A 22,374-nucleotide genomic window follows, 5' to 3' on the forward strand; every position below is an offset into this window, starting at 1 on the left:
AGCAAGGTGGTATCTCCAATTTCAACAATTTGAAATTGTGTACATCCCTCAAAAGGCTATAAAAGGACAAGCTTTAGCGGACTTCTTGGCAGATCACCCTATACCTGATGATTGGGAGCTAACTAACGAACTACCTGATGAGGATGCAATGGCCATTGAAGTTCAACCTCCATGGAAGATGTACTTTGATGGTTCTGCACATTGCGGAGGAGCTGGTGCTGGTGTAGTATACTTCTCAAGGTTAAGTTTTGCCCTACTCTTTTACGTTGACGCAACTCTGCTCTAACAACGTTGCTGAGTATCAAGCACTAATACTTGGGCTTGAAATGGCTGTCGAAATGAAGCGGTTGCAATTGCAAGTCTTTGGTGACTCTCAATTGGTAATCAACTAGCTTTTAGGTAGTTACGAGGTCAAGAAACCTGAACTACGCCCATATCATGATTATGCTAAGAAATTAATGAGGTGGGTCGGTGACATGTCTATTCAACATGTGCCAGGGAAAGAAAACAAGAAAGATGATGCTTTAGCTGCCCTAACTTCATCGTTAATCCAGCATGATCAAGTGTAAGTTACTGTTTGCCAAAAATGGGTAGTACCGCCGCCAAATGAGGCTGAAGTAAAGAAAATGAACTCAAGCATCTTATCGCTATTTATGAAGCTGAGAAAGAAGAATGGAGACAACCCGTTATCGAGTACTTAAACTATGGGATACTTCCAGAAAATCCGAGAAGAAGGACTGAAATCCGTCATCGTGCACCTCGCTTCCTTTACGACAAAGATACTCTATACAGAAGGTCATTCGAGGGAGTACTCTTGCGATGCTTAGGGAAAGAAGAAGCACTCCAAGCTCTGCAAGAGGCACATTCTGGGGTATGTAGGTCACACCAGTCTGGACCAAAGATCCACTTCCATATAAAAAGGATAGGATATTATTGGCCAACGATGGTAAAAGATTGCTTGGACTACGCTCGAAGATACAAGGCTTGTCAATTCCATGCGAATTTTATTCATCAACCTCCTGAAGTGTTGCACCCGACTGTTACATCATAGCCGTTTGACGTTTGGGGATTAGATGTTGTTGAACAACTGCCAAAGTCCTTTGGTGGGCACCTATACATCTTGGCTGCAACTGACTACTTCTCAAAATGGGCTGAAATTATTGCTCTTAAGGAAGTAAAGAAGGAAAATATTGCAAGTTTCATCCGAGTAAACATTATCTATCACTTTGGCATTCCTCGTTACATAATAACGGATAATGGCAAGCCGTTCGATAATAGGTTGACGAACAAGATTTGTGAACTCTTTAGCTTCAAGCAACGTAACTCTTCTATGTACAATGCTGCCGCCAATGGTCTAGCCGAGGCATTCAACAGGACTTTATGCAACTTGTTAAAGAAAGTCGTCTCCAAATCCAAATGAGATTGGCATGGCCGAATGGAAGAAGCTCTGTGGGCATATAGGACAACTCACTGCACGCCAACACAAGCGCCCCCTTATGCACTCGTTTATGGAGTTGAAGCCTTCTTGCCACTCGAGCATCAAATTCCTTCATTATGATTAGATATTCAAGAAGGGATCACTGATGAAGAAAACGCTTGACTTTGATTAGCAGAGTTGAAGGCTCTTAATGAGAAGAGGTTGGAAGCTCAACAGAGCCTTGAATGTTATCAAGCTCGATTGTCTTGCGCCTTCAATAAAAGAGTTCGCCCGAGATCCTTTCAAGTAGGAGATCAAGTCCTTGTTGTACGAAGACCCATTATTACTCCCGATAAACCAATAGGGAATTTCACTTCAAAAAAGGATGGGTCATATGTCGTGCAAGAAGCTTATTCAAGTGGGGCTTACAAGCTGGTTGATGCAGATGGCATGAGAATCAGCCCTATCAATGGCAAGTTTTTGAAAAAGTATTATCCTTGAAGTTGCAATGCTCCTTAACGCAAGAGCATAAATTGCATGTTACCCCTGGCTCGCAAGAGTATAAACTGTGTACGGCCTAACAAAAAAAAGTTTGCTAGGTTGAAAACCTCTAAAGAGGCGGCTTAGGCAAAAGTTAGGACAGAAAAAAAAAACCACTCATTCTGAACTACGGTATGACTTGATCCTCTTCACCGAGGTACGTAGGTAGCTTAGAATTTCATTCTAAGTTCAGTCGCATTAGTTCAAAAGATACATATTTCCCCAATCGTTGTCCAAATGAAGTATGATGGAAGTAATTCATTCAACCAACACTTGAAAATCGGGCTGAAATCATTCTTCTGTTAAACTTTGGATCTCAAATAACTTATAGGGGACAATCCTCCATGGTAAACCTATGTCTTCAATGGGACGATTATAGTTTTTTAGGAGGCTACCAAGTATTTGCACTAAAGTTCAGGGATTCACAATGTCTTCATGTTCGCCAAATCTTTAAATCCACCAATCTTCAAGTTCACTGCTCTTCAAGTTGAAATATTTGAGCCATCAAAGTCTTCAAGTTGAAGTCTTCAAGTCTGTCAGTCTTCAAATTGAAGTCATCAAATTCGTTGGTCTTCAATTTGAACTATTTAAGCCCTCCAAGTCTTCAAGTTGAAGTCCTCAAGTCCGTCGGTCTTCAAGTTGAAGTCCTCAAATTTGCCGGTCTTCAAGTTGAATTGTTTAAGCCCTCCAAGTCTTCAAGTTGAAGTCTTCAAGTCTGCTAATTTTTCAAGTTGAAGTTCAAAATTCCACCACTCTTTAGGTTGAAGCGCCAAAGTCCGCTGAATCTTCAAGTCCATCAAATTTTCAAGTTTGTCAGTCTTCAAGTTGAAGTTTGTAAAGTCCGCCAAATCTTCAAAGTTCGCAAAATGTTCAAGTCGATGTCGTCAAGTCCAGCAAATCTTCGAGGTGAAGGTTTCTAGTATTCCAATCTTAAGGTGGACATTTAAATCCCTTTGCACCTTAAGTTGGCCTTGTCGTGGGTTTGCACCTTAAGTTGGCCTCGTCGTGGGTCGGTCTTCAAGTTGAAGTCCTCAAATTTTCCACTCTGCAAGTTGAATTGTTTAAGCCCTCCAAGTCTTTAAGTTGAGTCTTCAAGTCTTCTAATTTTTCAAGTTGAAGTTCAAAAGTCCACCATTCTTCAGGTTGAAGCATCAAAGTCCGCTGAATCTTCAAGTCAATCAAATCTTCAAGTTTGTCGGTCTTCAAGTTGAAGTCTACAAAGTCCGCCAAATCTTCAAAGTTCGCAAAATGTTCAAGTCGATGTCGTCAAGTCCACCAAATCTTCGAGGTGAAGGTTCTTAAGGTGAGCATTTAAATCCCTTTGTACCTTAAGTTGGTCTCGTTGTGGGTTTGTCCTTAAAAGAAACTATAACTTTTCGATCTTAAAGCGGACATTTAAATCCTTTTACACATTAAGTTGGCCTTTTTATGGATTTGTCCTTCTATATGCTGCCATGGATTTGTCCTCCCATATGATGTTGAGGATTTGTCCATCTATTTGTTACCATAGACTTGCACTTCGATATGCTGTATGAACCTTTGCACCTTGAAATGGCCTTCAGTTTTTGGACAGAGATGAATATCAATCCCTTTACACCATGAGAGTAATCGCTCTGATATTCGAATTATCTTGAGAGTAATCTCTCCGATATTCGAGTCACCTTGAGAGTAATCTTTCTGATAGTCAAGCCACCTTGAGAGTAATCTCTCCGATAGTCGGGTCATCTTGAGAGTAATCTCTCCAATAGTCGGGCCACCTTGAGAGTAATCTCTCTGATAGTCGAGTCGTCTTGAGATTAATCTCTCCAATAGTCAGGCCATATTGAGAGTAATCTCTCCGACAGTCGGGTCACCTTGAGAGTAATCTCTCCGATAGTCGGGGCATCTTGAGAGTAATCTCTCTGATAGTCGGGCCACATTGAGAGTAATCTATCTGATAGTCGGTCCACCTTGAGAGTAATCTCTCCGATAGTCGGGTCACATTGAGAGTAATCTCTCCGATAGTCGGGTCACATTGAGAGTAATCTCTCCGATAGTCGGGGCACCTTGAGAGTAATCTCTCCGATAGTAGGTCCACCTTGAGAGTAATCTCTCTGATAGTAGGTCCACCTTGAGAGTAATCTCTCCGATAGTCGGGCCACATTGAGAGTAATCTCTCCGATAGTCGGGCCACATTGAGAGTAATCTCTCCGATAGTCGGGCCAAATTGAGAGTAATTTGTCCGATAGTCGGGTCACCTTGAGAGTAATCTCTCCGATAATCGGATCACCTTGAGAGTAATCTCTCCGATAGTTAGGCCACCTTGAGAGTAATCTCTCCGATATTCGGGTCACCTTGAGAGTAATCTCTCTTATATTTGGGCGGGGATAAGTACCCATCCCCTTACATCCTAAGACTGTCTTATTCAGCATGGATCATCTTATTAAACAAGAATATATCCTTCTCGTTTGACCTAAAAGAAAAAGAAGGCTAAAAAATATAATAATTACGTGGCAGAGATTGCCTTCATCGGTAATCGTCAAAGGCTGACTCGAAGCAGCTTCTAAATATTGTGAGTTGAGGTTTGTGATTGAAGAGCATCATGATATATATATAGGCGAATGGCGGCTGCCCAGACGAATATGTCACGGTGTGGGACTTGTAAGGCGGCAACAGGATTTCGTTCCCAACATGAAATAGGAATCAAGTAATTGTAGTTGCCTCCTAAAGATCTAGTAGTCACGGCAAACTTATTAGAGACAAAAAAAAAAAAAAAAAAAAAGAGATTGCTTTGCCAAGAATAAAGATTGCAAAAAGCAAGTGCAATCATTGTTGTTTAGCCTTGTTCTTGTTCATAATATCTATTTATGAACTACAAATTGATTGCTAGAACATCGATGCTAATATTCGATACTCCACTGGTACTTCAAGGATTTATCGATTTGACGCCGTTATTCCAAAATCTAGAACTCATTGTAGGCATGTAAAAATTTATTGAATTTAAATTCAATAAATAATTTAAACTATATTTTAAATATACTAGTCCAAATAAATATTATGAGCTAATATAATTGGATTAATTATAAAAGTCCAATGTTATTAGATAAATAAGATAAAAATCCATTGGGCTACGAATGAAGAGCCCACTTTATTAAGCTCAAGATGTCATATTCCTAGAGACACAGTTTTATGCCACGTGTTATATGATGTGGCACGCCAAGTCAAACGAAAGAGCCGTAGGATCATGCCACGTGTCAAAATGACAAGGCATGTCAAGTCACATTAGAAGGCCAATGAAATCGCGCCACGTGGACAAGTGACATGTTCTGGCCAATCAAATGCGGCATTGTCACACTTCAATTTGATTGGTCAAAAAGAGTTTGTTCTTATCATAACTCTTCTCTTCCACAACTATAGATAGGGGTATTCATAACCCAGAAAAGACACCAGAAGTTATAACAAGAAGCAAAAAAAAGCTCGTGGATCAAACGCTGCAAATTTCTCCACAAGTTTCAAGCTTCAAGCAATCAAGTTCAAGTTCAAGCAATTAGGTTCAAGCTCAAGAATGAAGAACAAATCAAGTTCAAGCTCAAGAACGAAGAACAAATCAAGTTCAAGCAATCAAGCTCAAGCTCAAGAACGTAGAACAAATCAAGATTCAAGGAATACGAGTTCAAATCAAAGTTCGTGCTAGTTGAATTCAAGATCATCGTTCGTGGCAACAACCTCATATTCAAGATCAAGCTCAAGGGCCTTGAATTTATTTACTATTGGAAAGAAGAATCATGGGATTCATAGAGATTGTACACTCAAATTATTTGAATTAAATACAACGATTGTTGCGATATTTTTCGGTCTTGATTTTATTTTTTTGACGCAATTTATTGTCTACAGATATAAAAGAGAAACACGATAGATAATTTGTAACGGATAAAATAATTTTTTTCAAGTCTACCTTAAATTTTGCGAACAATTATTGTTTTTTTTTGTCATCTCCAAAAATATTTTCGATATTTAGCATTGATTTTTCAAACTAGAGAACGAGTTTATATCCAATCAAAGTTTCCCAAATATTCAAGTTAAACTCATTTTAACTTGAAAAAACGAAAGATGTTATCGTTTTTAGCTCTGCATTTCCTTTTAAATGTAATTTAGTGGGCGTTTGGACATAAGAATTGTAAAATTCCGAAAAAAGTAAAAAAAAAAAAAAAATTAAAGTGAAAATGGTATTTGAAAATGAGAGTTGTGCTTGTACATGAATATAATTTTGAGTTATTTTTGAATTTTTGTAAGTGATATAAGTAAAAAATTTGAAAAAAAGTAAAAATATTTTCGTGGCCAAACGAGCTCTTAATTTACTTATGGCCATTAGATAGAATACATGAAATGCCATATTATACTTTCTATTCTGAAACGGATCAACTACAATTTCCCACGGGGAAAGTAGTAACTTCGAAATGCGTGGACATTTAGGGGTCTTTTGTTAGAGGGACAAGGGATAAGAAATATGAAATTATTTTATCCTGTGAATTTTCTATTCAAGTATAAGCAATACCGAGATTATTTATACAAAAGTTTATCTAAATTTATTTGAGCGTAAAACCAACATATATTTTATGTTATTCCCCTTATGTCCGTTTTTTTGTTAATGACCAATCAAGAAATATATATCCACTAAATAATCTAGTCGGTTTTAATCCATGTGTTATAATCTCCATGTTACACTTCCAGTAACATGCATTGAGAACTTGTTTTGAGTAGTTTGTACTGGATGACGAGTAGTCCAAATCGGTTGACACTAGACAATTTTGAGGGGAATTATATGCTTATTTAAAACTTGAATTTTAATTAATTTAAGCTTAAATCTTGTTAAAGAAATGAGATATATTCAGAAGACATTTCCTCTCCCCAAACTATTATCCTCACTCCCTCCCAGTCAAAGCACTTAATTTCCATGATAACGCGCAGAGAACCACAAATAAAACAAAGAACAGAAAAAACCACTGCACGAGTCACGACTAATCATAGACAACACTATTGACTTTTATCCTTGATTTCAATTCCTGACTAAATCAAACGTCAATTAGCTTGTTAACCCTGCGCGCGCAACCCTGCTCCTTGTTCAACTATTGGTGAATCTTCTCTGAGGAAATGATAAAAAAGAAACGACAGAACAAACTCACCTTACTCGATTTGCAGATAAGATGTTGCCAATCATACGGCTCCAATTAGCTATTCTTGTACTACTTGTGATCTGCACAACCATATCCAAAGCCCAAAATATTACTCAGTGCACTTCTTCTTGTGGTGATATTCATAACATCACCTTTGCATTTCGATTGAAAGCTGATCCCAAGAATTGTGGAGATTCTAGGTTCCAGCTCGATTGCCAGAACAATCGTACTGTCATAAGTTTGAATTCAAGAATATACAACGTGTTGGAAATAAACTATGATAAATTCTTGATAAGAGCAATTGACCCTGGTTTGGTGAATCAGACCACGAACTGCACTTTTTCTCCCAATTACTTCACCACCACGGTTCCTAGAACCTCACCTTTTGGCGATTTAGCTTCCAACATTCCTATTATATATGTCAATTGTTTATCCATGGTAAACTCTTCGCGCTATGTGGAGACTACTTTCTGTGGATTAGAGAACAAGACTTCTTTCTTTAATTCTTCAGAAAGTCATAGTTATGTGGCCATAGGAGAGGACATGTCGATTACGGATTTGGCTGAGAAATGCAGCATGGAAATAGTGGCCTGGGCGTCGGCTCGTGGGCTTTCGGGTGACAATACTACTCTATCGAGCATTCAGGATGCCCTGAGTTATGGATTTGAGCTTTCTTGGAAGTGTACCTTCTTGTGTAGAGAATGTGAAGCGAGTCAAGGCAACTGTTTTGCTGAAGGCGACGGCTATAGTTGCAACCACCGCTGCGACGATGGCACCCCCTTTGATCTTCCCGTCCCTTGTAAGTCAAGATTCAATTTGGAATCCCTTTTCGAGAATTATCTGTTTTACAAAATCCCATATCTGTGGTTGAATATATGTGGAATTTTCTGAGTCCTGATTGGTGGTACTGACTAGTATTTTGAAGATACAAGTATCTCCCTAAGTGCTGCAACGCTAGAAATTTTAAGGTGTCATTCTTTACCACAGACTAAGTCTTCAATTAAAGCAGGTCATAGATGTAGCCAACTTTCATTCGTCTATTATATCCGCTCTCTGTGGGGTCTATTGTATGAGGTTATAAGAAAATTTGGATCTCTTTTGCGTTCAGTTCTCCACTCTTTTTTATGCTTATCAGTTAGTTACCCTCTTAACTATACTAAGTTTCAATTCTCAGCAACTTATTTCAAGATATAGCAACCTCTATTTTACTCAAGTTCCTATATTTGGACAATGCAGGTAGCATCCACTTGCATGGCGGTACGTATTTGAGATACTGGACTGCAATAACGTCATTACAGCGTTAAATTAATACGTTTTCCATATAGCTGTAAGCTCTTTCTTCCAGTCGTTACCAAATTTGCTTCTTCTAACGTAAATTTTCCTTTGTGATTTGCCTGTTGGACAGTTCTTACTATAATATTTGGCGGATTTGGTATAGGTGAGTCTTCTTATCTTACTCAACGACGACCATAAGCATTCTTGGTACACTCTGAATTCTGAATAATGAAATAGCTTTGAAGCTTTTAGTCAAACCCCTTCACCCTATGAAAAAGGATGTGGTTTTCTAATCAATGACTTCCATTTTTCTTTTTGAAAATTATGCAGCTGCAATTCTGTCATTCCGATTTCTCTTTGGATTAGTTTTCCTGGTTGCATTAATAGTGTACAGATGGAGAAGACGGCACTTATCTATGTATCAATCAATTGAAGACTTCCTGCAAATCCAAAGCAACCTTGTGCCAATTAAGTACTCCTATTCTGAGATTAAGAAGATGACTAATAAATTCAAAGAAAACTAGGCGAAGGAGCCTATGGAACTGTCTTCAAAGGAAAGCTCCGAAGTGGCCCTTTTGTTGCAGTGAAGATGATGCACAAATCTATGACTAGTGGGCAAGAATTTATCAGTGAAGTTTCCACAATTGGAAGGATTCACCATGTTAATGTTGTGCAGCTCATTGGATTCTGCGTTGAGGGCTCAAAACGTGCTTTGGTGTATGAGTTCATGCCTAATCGTTCCTTGGACAAGTACATATTTCCGCAAGAAGGAATTGATTCCTTGAGTTACAAACAAATGTTCGAGATATCTCTAGGAGTTGCCCGTGGGATAGACTATCTACATCGGGGGTGTGACATGCAGATCTTACATTTTGATATAAAGCCTCACAACATTCTTCTGGATGAAAATTTCAATCCAAGAATATCTGACTTTGGGCTTGCAAAATTGTACCCAACAAATGATAGTATTGTGAGTCTAACTGCAGCTAGAGGGACAATGGGTTACATGGCTCCAGAGTTGTTCTATAAAAATATTGGAGGAGTGTCATACAAAGCCGATGTATATAGTTATGGTATGTTGTTGATGGAAATGGCAGGCAGAAGGAAGAACATGAACCCATTTGCGGATCATTTAAGCCAAATTTACTTTCCTACATGGGTTTATGACCAATATAATGAAGGAAATGATATAGAGATGCAGGACACCAGCGAGGAAGATAGGAGGATGGTAAAGAAGATGATTTTTGTGGCATTGTGGTGCATACAGATGAAGCCTGTTGTTCGTCCTGCAATGAACAAAGTTGTTGAAATGCTTGAAGGAGATGTTCAACTCCTACTGAGGCCCCCTAGACCTTTTATATCTCCTCGTGAGATTGCCGGGGATGTTATTGAGACAATAAGAATTTCCACGGAGGTATAGGTGGCCACTCACTGTGATGTGCAATCCATGGTCATAAACTCATTATTTACTTAATTAAAATATTTCATTTGAGCTGGTGATTACCCTTTCTACATTTTGTTTTTCTCCAATACACAGTCTGTCTGATTCATTGTGCAAGTATCAGTTTCTTACATCAAACTAAGATCCTAGGATTTGATATGAGATGTATATCTGATGTGTCTTATTATTTATGATCTCATGGAGTAAAGTAAAATTAATGTCGACTTCAAGATGCAATGTTTGTTGCATTGTGAATCATTAATCCTTTGAAGATAGTGTTACAAGATTGATATAGTTCACGAAATACAATAGCTCTAAGAAATTCTCATTTCAGCTTAGGCATATCGGGGATTTAAACTTGATGAGTTCGGTCTTTAAGGTTTTTAAAATTAAATTCATTTTACTTTTAAAATTATGGATTCAAATTTAATATTTGTTGAAATTTGGTAGGTTTTCATGCATATATCTATAATCCGCGTAGAAAATATTAGGTTTGGATGAACCCGTTGCCCGCGAGCTGCACTTGCCACTGCATTTGAACCACCCTATCACTCTTGTTCCTTTCCTATTGGAAATAAGAAAAGAATATTTGAAAAAATTTATGTTATCATATTTTGCACACTATTCATGTTTTTAGGTTTCTCGTATTTGGCATACCAAGTGGAACTCAAAAGACAGTCATAACTTTACATTCTTGTACCTTTTTTAACTATGGGAAAAAGAAAAGTGCATTTGTAGTTTTTAGGATATCATATATTGCATACTAAGTGCTTTTTTCAAGTCTTTAGGTTTCCATATTCTGCATAACAAGTGGGACTTATAAGATAAATTCATATATTATAATCTCGTTTCTTTTTTATATTTAAAAGACAAATGCAAAATGCTGTTATATCATTTTATCATGTTTAGTAACATACTTGAAGAGGCAATAGGAAGAATATGATATGTGCCAAAATGAGCAGTAGGAAGATTATTTATTTTGATTTTTGATTTCTCACCTAATGCTCGATACCTACATATTAGCCCCCACTAATTCGAGTTTATGTTACCTAAAAATTTCACATAAGAACAATTGGGCTCCCTACTTTTTAATTTTATAGCCCACATTTTAATTTTTCAATCTCATGATGCTTCAAGTAGTCATTTCTGTCCCGTGCTGGGGAAACTAGTTCTTCCTTGGTTTACATTGTAAGAGTTTTGAGCGTAATATGATACTTTAGTGAAGTGTATATTAGTTTATTTGTATGTTGGTGTTGCAAATCGTTCGAAAGGTAACTATCAAGCATAGTTTCATCAAACAAGGAAATGATTACACAATCACATTTTCTTTATGGAGTGAGAACATCCTCTGTTTGCCAGGATAGAAGCAAATTCTTATTAAAGAAGCCCTTAAGATGATGGCCTGAATTTTAACTTGCCTCATCTCAGAAGTGTACAAGCGAAATGATTAAGGTAACTGCGATGTCTGGTACTCCTTCCAGCACCATTGGGAGTACTAGGGTGATAGAAGGAGAGCCTGCTCAGTATTCTGAGTAGGTGTATTTTCTAGTAGAAAACTAATTAGCATCCCCTTGTGCACACCATTTAATTGCAGTTATGTTGGCATGACCATCTTTAGTAGTTAGAAAGATATTAGTAATTTATACTTACATTGTATGCTCCACCAGAAAAGCCAAGCAAATTAAAGCTTCTACTAATATCTGCCTGGCAAGTCTTAGTTATCATCCGAGTTTCCCAGATTGATGAATGGTTGAGTATGATTTAAACTACCACAGCAATGGCATTAGGCTTCCTTTAAAAAGGTATCTCCTTGGCTTGATTTAGGCCTTAAGCTCAATTAAATTAATTGGTTTTCTTTTGATTCTTTTCCTCCTATACCTCTTTGAACGATTAGGTGACACCTACTTGTGGAAAATGAAATGTGTACTTCAATTAGCAACATTCCTAATTACCATCTTTAACATCCAATAATACACATTCTATCCCTCCTTGGTTACACATTCTTAATTATGATCTCTAGCTAGTAGTTAATGCCTCTCGCATTACATAAAAATATATCACTATAAATAAGCTTTTCATATTACAGAATGAGCCAAAGGCTGGGTAGATACATTACATAAAATGGCATATGATATATTTTTATCTGAAGCCTCGGAGAATAGACGAACAGTAATTAAAAATGTGTGGATGTTTAAGAGATACTATACCTGTTGCGATAACTGAAACAACTCAACAATATAAAGATGAAAACATCATATATAGGTGATACATGCAAATCCAGGATACAAATAATATGAGTATGATTTATTATAAATAAATTTAAATATTTTTTACATAGATATACTCAAATATGTGATTTGGGTGTATTCATGTATTCCGGCGAAAGCACTCAATGGTCAACGCCATGGAAACGTGGACGCAAATTAAATAAAAAGGTGTACTAATGCGCAAATAATTATAAAGAACTGACTTCTGACTTTCACCATTGCTCCTGCTGTTATGACCAGATCAAACATCAGCTTTGGATAATTAGGCAGTGGACATTAGCTTTGATCAATGTCCAAATATTGATTCGAGAAAGCAACTTCGCTAATACATTTGGTGAATTGCATCCTTTCTATTCTAAAAGGTCAACAGAACAGTGTCATCACAGTCGGTTTTCAGGTATGATGTTGGCAAGACTCTGGATTGTTATTTTCTTAACCTGCACAACCATGGCCAAAACCCAAAACATTACCCAGTGTGCTTCTTCTTGTGATGATATTCATAACATTAGCTTTCCTTTTAGATTGAAAGCTGATCCCCATAATTGTGGAGATTCCAGGTTTGAGCTTGATTGCCTGAAAAATCGTACTGTCATAAGTTTGAATTCCAAAAGATATTACGTGCTAGATATCAACTATCGCGAATTCTTGATCAGAGCAATTGACCCTGGTTTGGAGCATCACACGAGGAACTGTACTTCTTTTCCTGATCACTTTAACACATCTGTTCCTAGCACCTCAACTTTTGCTAGAGATTTAACTGTTGAACTTCTTTATCAGAAGTCAACTTCTGGTACTATCATAGACGTTAAATATCATGATCGGAACATTCCCATTATCTATGTCAATTGTTTAGCTCCTGTGAATTCCTCGCGCTATGTGGAGACTACTTTCTGTGGTTCGAAGAACAAGACTTATTTCTCTAATTCTTCCCAAAGTCATAGCTATGTCGCCATTGGACAGGACATGTCGGTCTCTGATTTGGCTGAGAATTGCAGCGTGGAAATGGTGGCCTGGGCCTCGGCTCGTGGGCTTTCGGGGGACAATACTTCTCTGTCGAACATTCAAGCAGCCTTGGCTTATGGGTTTGAGTTTTCTTGGAAGCGTACCTTCTTGTGTAGAGAATGTGAAGGCTACTGTTTTGCTGAAGGTGACGGCTTTGTTTGCCATCGCTGCAAGGACAACTCCGGGATGAATCTACATATCCCTTGTAAGTCAACATTCATTTCGAGTTTCACTAAGTTCAAATTGGAATACCTTTTCAAAAGTTCTGTTTTACAAAATTCCATCTGTGGTTGAAATTTTGGTTTTTTCCCCTTCAATTTTCCACTCATTTTGATGAGTACTACCTCCTTTGTTGCTTAATCTTAAATCCTTAAGTTTCAATATTCAGCAATTTATTTCAAGATTTGACCTCTTGTAATTGGACAATGCAGGTAGCGTCCACCACTTCTTTGGTAAGTATTTCTGATACTGGAGCGATAATTTTATATACTATGCATTTTGCTGAAAGGAAATTGTTAAAGCAACGTGTTTGCCAATAATGATACCCCTTCATTGCACCACATAGCTGTAAGCTCATTCTTGAAGTATTTAATATTTTCTTTCCTCGAATATATAATTTTCCCTTTATGATTTGCCTGTTTTGACAGTTCTAATTTATACAAGATTATACGGTGGAATAGTTATAAGTAAGTTCTCTATCTTACTCTACCAGTATTAGAATTGTTGTTGCACTGAAAACAATAGCTCTAAAGCTTTTAGTCAAACCCCTTTGTCCTAGGAGCAAAGAAATGGCTTTTCTTACTAATGTCATCCTCATGCAGTTTTAATTCCACCATTCCGATTTCTCTGTGGATTCATTTTCCTGATTGCATTAGTAGTGTATAAATTGAGAAGGCGGCACTTGTCTGAGTATCAAGCAATTGAAGATTTCCTGCAAATCCAGGGTACCCTCGTGCCAATTAAGTACTCGTATTCTGAGATTAAGAAGATGACTAATAAATTCAAGGAAAAACTAGGCGAAGGAGCCTATGGAACTGTCTTCAAAGGAAAGCTCCGTAGTGGTCCTTTTGTTTCAGTGAAGATGATGCATAAATCCATGACTAGTGGGCAAGAATTTATCAGTGAAGTTTCCACAATTGGAAGGATTCACCATGTTAATGTTGTGCAGCTCGTTGGATTCTGCGTTGAGGGCTCAAAACGTGCTTTGGTATATGAGTTCATGCTCAATGGTTCCTTAGACAAGTACATCTTTCTGCAAGAAGGAATTGTTTCCTTGAGTTACCAACAAATGTTCGATATATCTCTAGGAGTTTCCCGTGGGATAGACTACCTACATCGGGGCTGTGACATGCAGATCTTACATTTTGATATAAAGCCTCACAACATTCTTCTGGACGAAAATTTCAATCCAAAAATATCTGACTTTGGGCTTGCAAAATTGTACCCAACAGATGATAGTATGGTGAGTCTAACTGCAGCAAGAGGGACAACGGGTTACATGGCTCCTGAGTTGTTCTATAAAAAAATTGGAGGAGTCTCATACAAAGCCGATGTATATAGTTATGGCATGTTGTTGATGGAAATGGCGGGAAGAAGGAAGAACATGAACCCATTCGCGGACCACTTAAGCCAAATTTACTTTCCTACCTGGGTTTACGACCAATTCAGTTCAGGAAATGATGTACAGATACCGGATACCACTGATAAAGAAAGGATGATTCTAAAGAAGATGATGATCGCGGCTTTGTGGTGCATACAGATGAAGCCTGCTGATCGTCCTGCGATGAACAAAGTTGTTGAAATGCTCGAAGGAGATGTTGAACTCCTGCAGATGCCCCCTAAACCTTTTGTAGCTCCTCGTGAGATTGTTGGGGATGTGATTGAGACAATAAGAATTTCCAGTGATGTATAGGTTGCTAACTCACTGTCACACCTCCTTTTTCCCGAAGGACGGGGAGTTTTTCCAATTAAATTGACATTATTCGAAATGAGATTATTTATTTAATTAGAATCGCCACTTGGGATAATTATTATGGTGTCCCAAGTCACCGATTTATTTTAAAATATCAAATCGAGGAAATTGACTCTATTTATGGTCTGCGAACACAGAAGACTGGATAAGTAATTCTGTTAACGCAGGAGAAGGTGCGAGGCACTCACGAGTTTCGTGGTTTTAGCATGGTCGCTTAACAATTAATATTTGGCCTAATTATCTGAAAAATTACATGTTTTAAGACTTATGTGCATTAACGTTTCTATACCACTTTTAATTATATATTTAACCGCTTTTAGTATTTATGGAATTTATTTGAACAAGTCGCGATATCGCGCACTCGTTGTTTTTTTGTACATATTGCGAATCGCGCCACGTGAAACGCACCCGTGATTTACAACATGATTATTTTTATTATTATTTGAAATTATGGTCTAGTCGCGTGAAACGCGCACTTGAATTGGAGTTACGTATCATGACTATGCAACGGAAATCATACCCATAGCCATAATAATTTATTAATCACGCCTAAAACAAACTATGACTATTTATGAGTTGCTTATTTTCCTAAGGTTTGAGATTGTTGTGAGGCCATGAATTATGGAAGATTATTTTGGGAGAAGGATAAGAGAGTCTATTCTATTGTTATGGATTTATTAGGGGGGGGGGGGGAAATGGACTAACTAACATGACATAGTACCTAAACCCAAATCCATGTAGCTTGTTAAATCACCCCACTGTCCCGCTATACTTTAAATGTTCATCTAACTTAATATCCAACAAGAAAACCAACTAGATAAGGAACAAACTCAAACAAATGAAACTAGAATATCAACTAATTGTCTAAACGGATCAGATGGCCAAGAAATTCAAAATTCCACATCAATTAAGTCAACAAAGAAATAGCAACTCAAAGAATTCCATATAAACTCGGCTCAAATGCACTCCTCCTTTTTTATTGCTTTGATGCGATTAATCCAATTCCAAGACTCAACGCCAACCAAATTAACAAAATAAAACTTCGTCTAATTAATTTATACAAAACTTCGTCTAATTAATTTATGACCAAAGTCACTTAATGGAATTACATGTCTTAAACCTCTTTTCAATTAAGTCCAAATCCTTCTTAGTCTAGTACCCAATCTAAATATATTTCAACAAAACTACTTTTGTATTTAAAGCAACAAATATTTTCCACATATGTTTAATTATAATTAGATCTATTCATTCAAAGGTATTAAGTTGACAAAAGACAAGGGAAAAAAAAACAATCATCACATTTAAAAAATAGAATATTCACATGGCTAAAAGACGAAGAAACAAACAGCATATTAAAAATTGGTCAGGAAGTAAAAATAGACCTTGTATTGATTGAATCCAAACTTTAAAATTGTTGTTGCACAACAATCAAACCAAGAGCAGCGACCACAACTGAGAACCTCCAACGGCACAACCTTACCAGAAACACGAAATTGACTGAAAAGTGGAGAAGTTTCAGGGCTGTTTCTTAGCTGATGTTTATGGGGTTGAAAGGTTATGGAGGAAACTGGTTTGTTGGGTGGAGAAGGGGGACTGTTTCACCTGGGTTTTCAACTGGTTTTGGCAGCGTTTTTTGAGCTAATTTTTGTGGGATGAAACTGTTTTTAGAGCTTGGTTTCAGGTGTGTTTTGGTGTTGATTTTGGGTGGAAAAAGAGCAGCACTTTGGACTGTTTTGCAGCTGATTTTAGCTACTCTTCCTAATTGTTTTCACATCTTGTTTTGCTGCTCTTTAGTGTGAATTTTGAGGTGTTTTATGGTGTATTTTGGGGTGGAGATGAAACTGTTTTTTAGGGGTGATTTTTAGTGACGTTTTATGGCTGTTTTTAATGGCTGAAAATTGTTCCGTTTTTGAGCTTTTATTGGCTGCTTTGGAGGAGTTTTGGTCGAGGGAGGCTAGGAGAAGAAGAGGTAGGCGCTACGATTTTTCTCTATTGCTCTCTGTTTTTTCGTCCCCTTTGTGCAGTGTGTGTGTGTGCGCGCTCTATAACTGATGTGAGGAAGTCGGGAAGCGGGGAAGTGGGGAGGATTTATGAGGGAGATGTGAGGGAGAGTGGAGCGTGTGCTAGTATAAAGTGATGTGAGGGAGTTGGGGCAAAAGGGCTTAAGTGAGCGTGTGCTAGTATAAAGTGATGTGAGGGAGTTGGGGCAAAAGGGCTTAAGTGAGTGTGTGCTAGTGTAAAATGACTTGAGTGAGTTTGGGAAGAAGGGATAAAGTAGTGCTAGTGTAAAGTGACGTGAGTGAGTTGGGAAAAAGGGATAATGTGATCTATTAGTGAGATGAGTGAAATATAATTTTCTTAAGTAACACCTATAAAAGGCTAAGTAAGAGCTAAAATATGTAGATTATACTTAAAATATATTTATATATTAAAAAATTCAAATATAGTCAAAAATTAGGTGCTCACACTCACCGTGCTATGTAAAACAATGGTCATATTCTTGCCTCTTTCACTTGAGCTGCGGTTAATTAATATTTTTATTATTATATAATACTATGTTTATTCTTGTGATAAAGTTCCTTCTCTTGTATATTTTCTATTTTTCCAGTTCTACAATCTCTCTGATTCATTGTGGAAGAATCATTTTCATTACATCGAGAAATGTAATTACAAAAGCACACATATTGGAAGAAAGAATATAACTAAATAGTACTGTGCTATATACCGAAGTAAAATCGAGATGATTGAGACGATTTCGAAAAATTTAATTTTGATTATACATAATAAAATAATTAAAAAATCGATATGGTACAAATTATATAAAATAATGTGCCGAACCGAACCATTGACATCCCTACACTACGTATGTGTTGTCTGAAATGCAAAAATAAGGGATTATATATACAATCACCCTGAACTTTGACTGAATCTTCAACTATGCGCCTAATCTTTGCGGAGACCTATGACCTCTTATATTAGTTCAAGATGAAAATATTCCCAGCCTGACCCTATAGGTATAATGTCATTTTCTTCTTTTGTTTAAGCCATTCCATGACCTCTCTCTCTTTCCCTAACAAAATCATAACTTCCCCAGCAAAATCGCGAGATTTAAGGTCTGTAATGAAGGAGAGGGTGGCACTGTGATAATTTTTGAAGCTGATCAAGAGTAGGAAGGTGGGGAGTGGGAAAAAAGAGCTGAAAATTAGCTCCATTAAATTTTAAACTATAGTTTGCTACTTTTCACGCTCTTTAAGAGAGTGATTACTCTATCCACGCTAGTTCAGTCGAAAAAGGTGTAAATTCACTTCACTTCCGGATAGTTTATGGGGATCATACGTCACCTGAAAATTTTAGGTGTGTAATTAGAAATTCGGCCAAACTTCAGGGGTGATCTTATGAATTATCCCTAAAAACAAAGGGCTACATTTCTGACCACACCCTCACGCCTAATCCCCAGTCATAGCACTCAAAGTCAACTTCCACTGAAACGCGCACTTGCAAATAAAATTAAAACAGAAATAACACTGCACGATATATCCAACTGACTTTTGACTTTTAACCTTGATATGATCCGACTTCCTGACCAGATCAAACCTGTGCATTATTAGCTTGTTTAATTATAGATTCAAGGAAGCAACCTCGTTGATACCTTTGATTATGTCGTAGTTGCGCACTTTGCTAGTACGATGAAGGAACAAACAACACAACAGAGGTAGCACAGTCGATCTGCAGATATGATGTTTGCAAGAAGACGGCTGTGGATTGCTACGTTTCTACTGCTTGTGATTTGCACGACTATAGTCAAAGCCCAAATCACAACTCGGTGTACTTCTTCTTGTAGTGATATTCATATAAGGTTTCCTTTTCGGTTAAGAGCTGATCCCCAAAATTGCGGAGATTCAAGGTTCCAGCTTGATTGCCAGAATAATCGTACTGTCATAAGTTTGGAGTCAAGGAAATATAACGTGCTGGAAATCAACTATGACAAATTCTTAATCAGAGCAATTGACCCTGGTTTGGTGAATCAGACCTCGAACTGCACTTCTTTTCCCAATTACTTCACCACAAATGTTCCTAGCACCTCACCTTTTGATTATTTTGCTCCCAACATTCCCATTATATATGTCAATTGCTTAGCCACCGTAGATTCTTCGCGCTACGTGAAGACTACTTTCTGTGGTTCACAGAACAAGACTTCTTTCTTTAATTCTTCACAAAGTCATAGTTATGTGGCCATAGGAGAGGACATGTCGATTACGGATTTGGCTGAGAATTGCAGCATGGAAATAGTGGCCTGGGCGTCTGCTCGTGGGCTTTCGGGTGACAATACTACTCTATCGAGCATTCAGGATGCCCTGAGGTATGGGTTTGAGCTTTCTTGGAAGCGTACCTTCTTGTGTAGAGAATGTGAAGCGAGTAAAGGCAACTGTTTTGCTGAAGGCGACGGCTATAGTTGCAACCACCGCTGCTATGATGACACTGGGATGGATCTTCCCCTCCCTTGTAAGTCAAGATTCATTTTACCTTTCACTATGTTCAACTTGTTGGAATCCCTTTCCCCATGTTTTGTTTGACAGAATTCCATTTCTGACTTGAATATGTGGTTTATTCTGAGTCCTGATTGGTGGCAATAATGACTGTTGAACTTACTCCCTCCGTTCCAATTTATATCATATAGTTCGATTCGGCAGGAGTTTAATACATAAATGAGGTTTTGAAACTTATGGTATTAAATATGCCACAACATTTGTATGGCAATAATGACGGTTGAACTCACTCCCTTTGTTCCAATTTATGTCATGTAGTTTGATTCGTCACGGAGTTTAATAAAGGAATGAGGACTTTTGAAACTTAAAGTTTTATACATGTCATAACTTTTGTACGGCTATAAAAACTTCTCACTCAGAGTAAATCGAGAGTGTAAAGTTAATTTTTTTCAAATATGGAAATGTGTCCTTTTTTTGGGATAGACTAATCAGGAAATAATGTCGCATAAACTGGAACGGATGGAATATAAGTATTTTGAGGACCGAAGTATCTCTTTTTTGCTGCAGCTAGAATCTGAGCAATTTAACTGTACTTTCATGTTTCACATTTGAGGTGTCATTACCACAGATTAAGTCTTCAATTAAAGCAGGTCAAGTTTAGTCTATGTTCTTTCATTCATTATATCCACTCTCCTGTGGGTTCTGTTGTTTAAAGTTATAAGAAAATCTTGATCTCTTTTGCATTCAATTCTCCACTCTTTTTCATGTTTGTCAGCTTCCCTCTTAATTACTGAACTTTCAATTCTCAGGAACTTATTTTAAGATTTAGCATCTCTATTTTACTCAAGTTCCTTATTTTTTGGATAATGCAGGTAGCATCCACTACTATGGTGGTACGTATTTAAGATACTGAAGTGCAGTAACTTCAATATGTTTTCCAATTATAATCCTCCTTCACAGCACCACATAGCTGTAAGCTCTTTCTTCAAGTCTTTAACAAATTTGTTTCCTCTAACGTAATTTTTCCTTTGTGATTTGCCTGTTCTCACAGTTCTTACGATATTGTACGGCGGAATAGTTCTAAGTGAGTCTTCTTATCTTACTCAACTAGGCAAACCATTCTTGCTACACTCTGAATTGGGAAAATAAGTTTTGATGCTTTTAGTCAAATCCTTTATCCTTTTTTATTTCTGATATTATGCAGTTTCACTTCTGTCGTTCCGGTTTCTTTGTGGATTCATTTTCCTGATTGCACTAATCGTGTATAAATGGAGAAGACGACACATATCTATGTATCAATCAATTGAAGACTTCCTGCAAACGCAGAGCAACCTTGTGCCAATTAAGTACTCCTATTCTGAGATTAAGAAGATGACTAATAAATTCAGGGAAAAACTTGGCGAAGGAGCCTATGGAACTGTCTTCAAAGGAAAGCTACGCAGTGCTCCTTTTGTGGCAGTGAAGATGATGCACAACTCTATGACTAGTGGGCAAGAATTTATCAGTGAAGTTTCCACAATTGGAAGGATTCACCATGTTAATGTTGTGCAGCTCATTGGATTCTGTGTTGAGGGCTCAAAACGTGCTTTGGTATACGAGTTCATGCCTAATGGTTCCTTGGACAAGTACATATTTCCGCAAGAAGGAATTGTTTCCTTGAGTTACAAACAAATGTTCGATATATCTCTAGGAGTTGCCTGTGGGATAGACTACCTACATCGGGGTTGTGACATGCAGATCTTACATTTTGATATAAAGCCTCACAACATTCTTCTGGATGAAAATTTCAACCCAAAAATATCCGACTTTGGGCTTGCAAAATTGTACCCAACAGATGATAGTATAGTGAGTGTAACTGCAGCAAGAGGGACAGTGGGTTACATGGCTCCAGAGTTGTTCTATAAAAATATTGGAGGAGTGTCGTACAAAGCCGATGTATATAGTTATGGTATGTTGTTGATGGAAATGGCAGGCAGAAGGAAGAACATGAACCCATTGGCGGATCATTTAAGCCAAATTTACTTTCCTAGGTGGGTATACGACCAATTTAATGAAGGAAATGATATAGAGATGCAGAATACGAACGAGGAAGATAGGAGGATGGTAAAGAAAATGATGATCGCAGCTTTGTGGTGCATACAGATGAAGCCTGCTGATCGTCCTGCAATGAACAAAGTTGTTGAAATGCTTGAAGGAGACGTCGAACTCCTACTGATGCCCCCTAGACCTTTCATATCTCCTCGTGAGATTGCTGGGGATGTTATTGAGACAATAACAATATCAACTGAAATCTAGGTGGTTGCTCACCATGCTGTGCAAACCATGGTCATACATTTGAGCTGGTGATTAGGCGCCTTTCTACATAGTATTTGTTTACTCGAGTATATCTTGGTATTTCCTCAACTCATGTACATTTACTCTGTCTTTAATCTACAGTAGATCCAACTTTTTGTGGAAGTATCTTTTTCTTACATTAGAGAGTAGTCTTTTGAGATTCCTAGAATTTGACATGAGATTTATATCTCAAATGTACTCGTATCATTTCAGATCTCATGGAGTAAAGATAAATTAATGTCTGACATCAATGTATTGCGAATCATTTGTCCTATCATGATTATGCAACAGGATCGAGTAAGTTCACAATGTCTAGTATCAATACGAAGACTCCCATCTCTGGCCACAGGTTGTCAGTTCTGCATCATGATAAAAAATTGAGTGTAGTATAATCATACTAATATTAATTATCAATAGGTTGGTTGAGGATCAAAACTACTGCAGGAATGTCATGAAGTTTCCCTTAAAGATAATCTCTTTGGCAAT

The 22,374-nt window shown here is 37.6% G+C and overlaps 2 protein-coding genes and 1 pseudogene across 2 annotated transcripts; all 3 read left to right on the forward strand.

Annotated features, from left to right (window-relative positions):
• The first annotated feature begins 6,887 nt into the window (after positions 1–6,887).
• On the forward strand, positions 6,888–10,068 carry LOC107770318 (rust resistance kinase Lr10-like; annotated as a pseudogene).
• A 2,604-nt stretch (positions 10,069–12,672) lies between these two features.
• LOC107770316 (rust resistance kinase Lr10-like) lies at positions 12,673–16,025 on the forward strand. Its single transcript, XM_016589610.2, has 4 exons — positions 12,673–13,300; positions 13,527–13,547; positions 13,743–13,781; positions 13,917–16,025. The coding sequence occupies exons 1-4, from the start codon at positions 13,057–13,059 to the stop codon at positions 15,005–15,007; spliced, it is 1,395 nt and encodes a 464-aa protein (XP_016445096.2). The 5' UTR covers positions 12,673–13,056; the 3' UTR covers positions 15,008–16,025.
• A 2,057-nt stretch (positions 16,026–18,082) lies between these two features.
• On the forward strand, positions 18,083–22,130 carry LOC107770317 (rust resistance kinase Lr10-like). The gene is made up of 4 exons (XM_016589612.2): positions 18,083–19,570; positions 20,427–20,447; positions 20,606–20,638; positions 20,759–22,130. Exons 1-4 carry the CDS (start codon positions 18,802–18,804, stop codon positions 21,847–21,849), a joined length of 1,914 nt encoding a protein of 637 aa, XP_016445098.1. The 5' UTR covers positions 18,083–18,801; the 3' UTR covers positions 21,850–22,130.
• Positions 22,131–22,374: the final 244 nt, after the last annotated feature.

Source organism: Nicotiana tabacum, chromosome 4 (genome assembly GCF_000715075.1).
Source record: "Nicotiana tabacum cultivar K326 chromosome 4, ASM71507v2, whole genome shotgun sequence".
Lineage (NCBI taxonomy): Eukaryota > Viridiplantae > Streptophyta > Magnoliopsida > Solanales > Solanaceae > Nicotiana > Nicotiana tabacum.

Bases quoted from the DNA above. Each gene is read 5' to 3' on its own strand.
- LOC107770316 (XM_016589610.2), top strand. From the start codon at position 13,057: ATGTCGGTCTCTGATTTGGCTGAGAATTGCAGCGTGGAAATGGTGGCC. The intron at 13,548-13,742 runs GTAAGTATTTCT...CTGTTTTGACAG, and splicing joins TAGCGTCCACCACTTCTTTG to TTCTAATTTATACAAGATTA. The intron at 13,782-13,916 runs GTAAGTTCTCTA...ATCCTCATGCAG, and splicing joins ATACGGTGGAATAGTTATAA to TTTTAATTCCACCATTCCGA.
- LOC107770317 (XM_016589612.2), top strand. From the start codon at position 18,802: ATGATGTTTGCAAGAAGACGGCTGTGGATTGCTACGTTTCTACTGCTT. The intron at 19,571-20,426 runs GTAAGTCAAGAT...TGGATAATGCAG, and splicing joins GATGGATCTTCCCCTCCCTT to GTAGCATCCACTACTATGGT. The intron at 20,448-20,605 runs GTACGTATTTAA...CTGTTCTCACAG, and splicing joins TAGCATCCACTACTATGGTG to TTCTTACGATATTGTACGGC.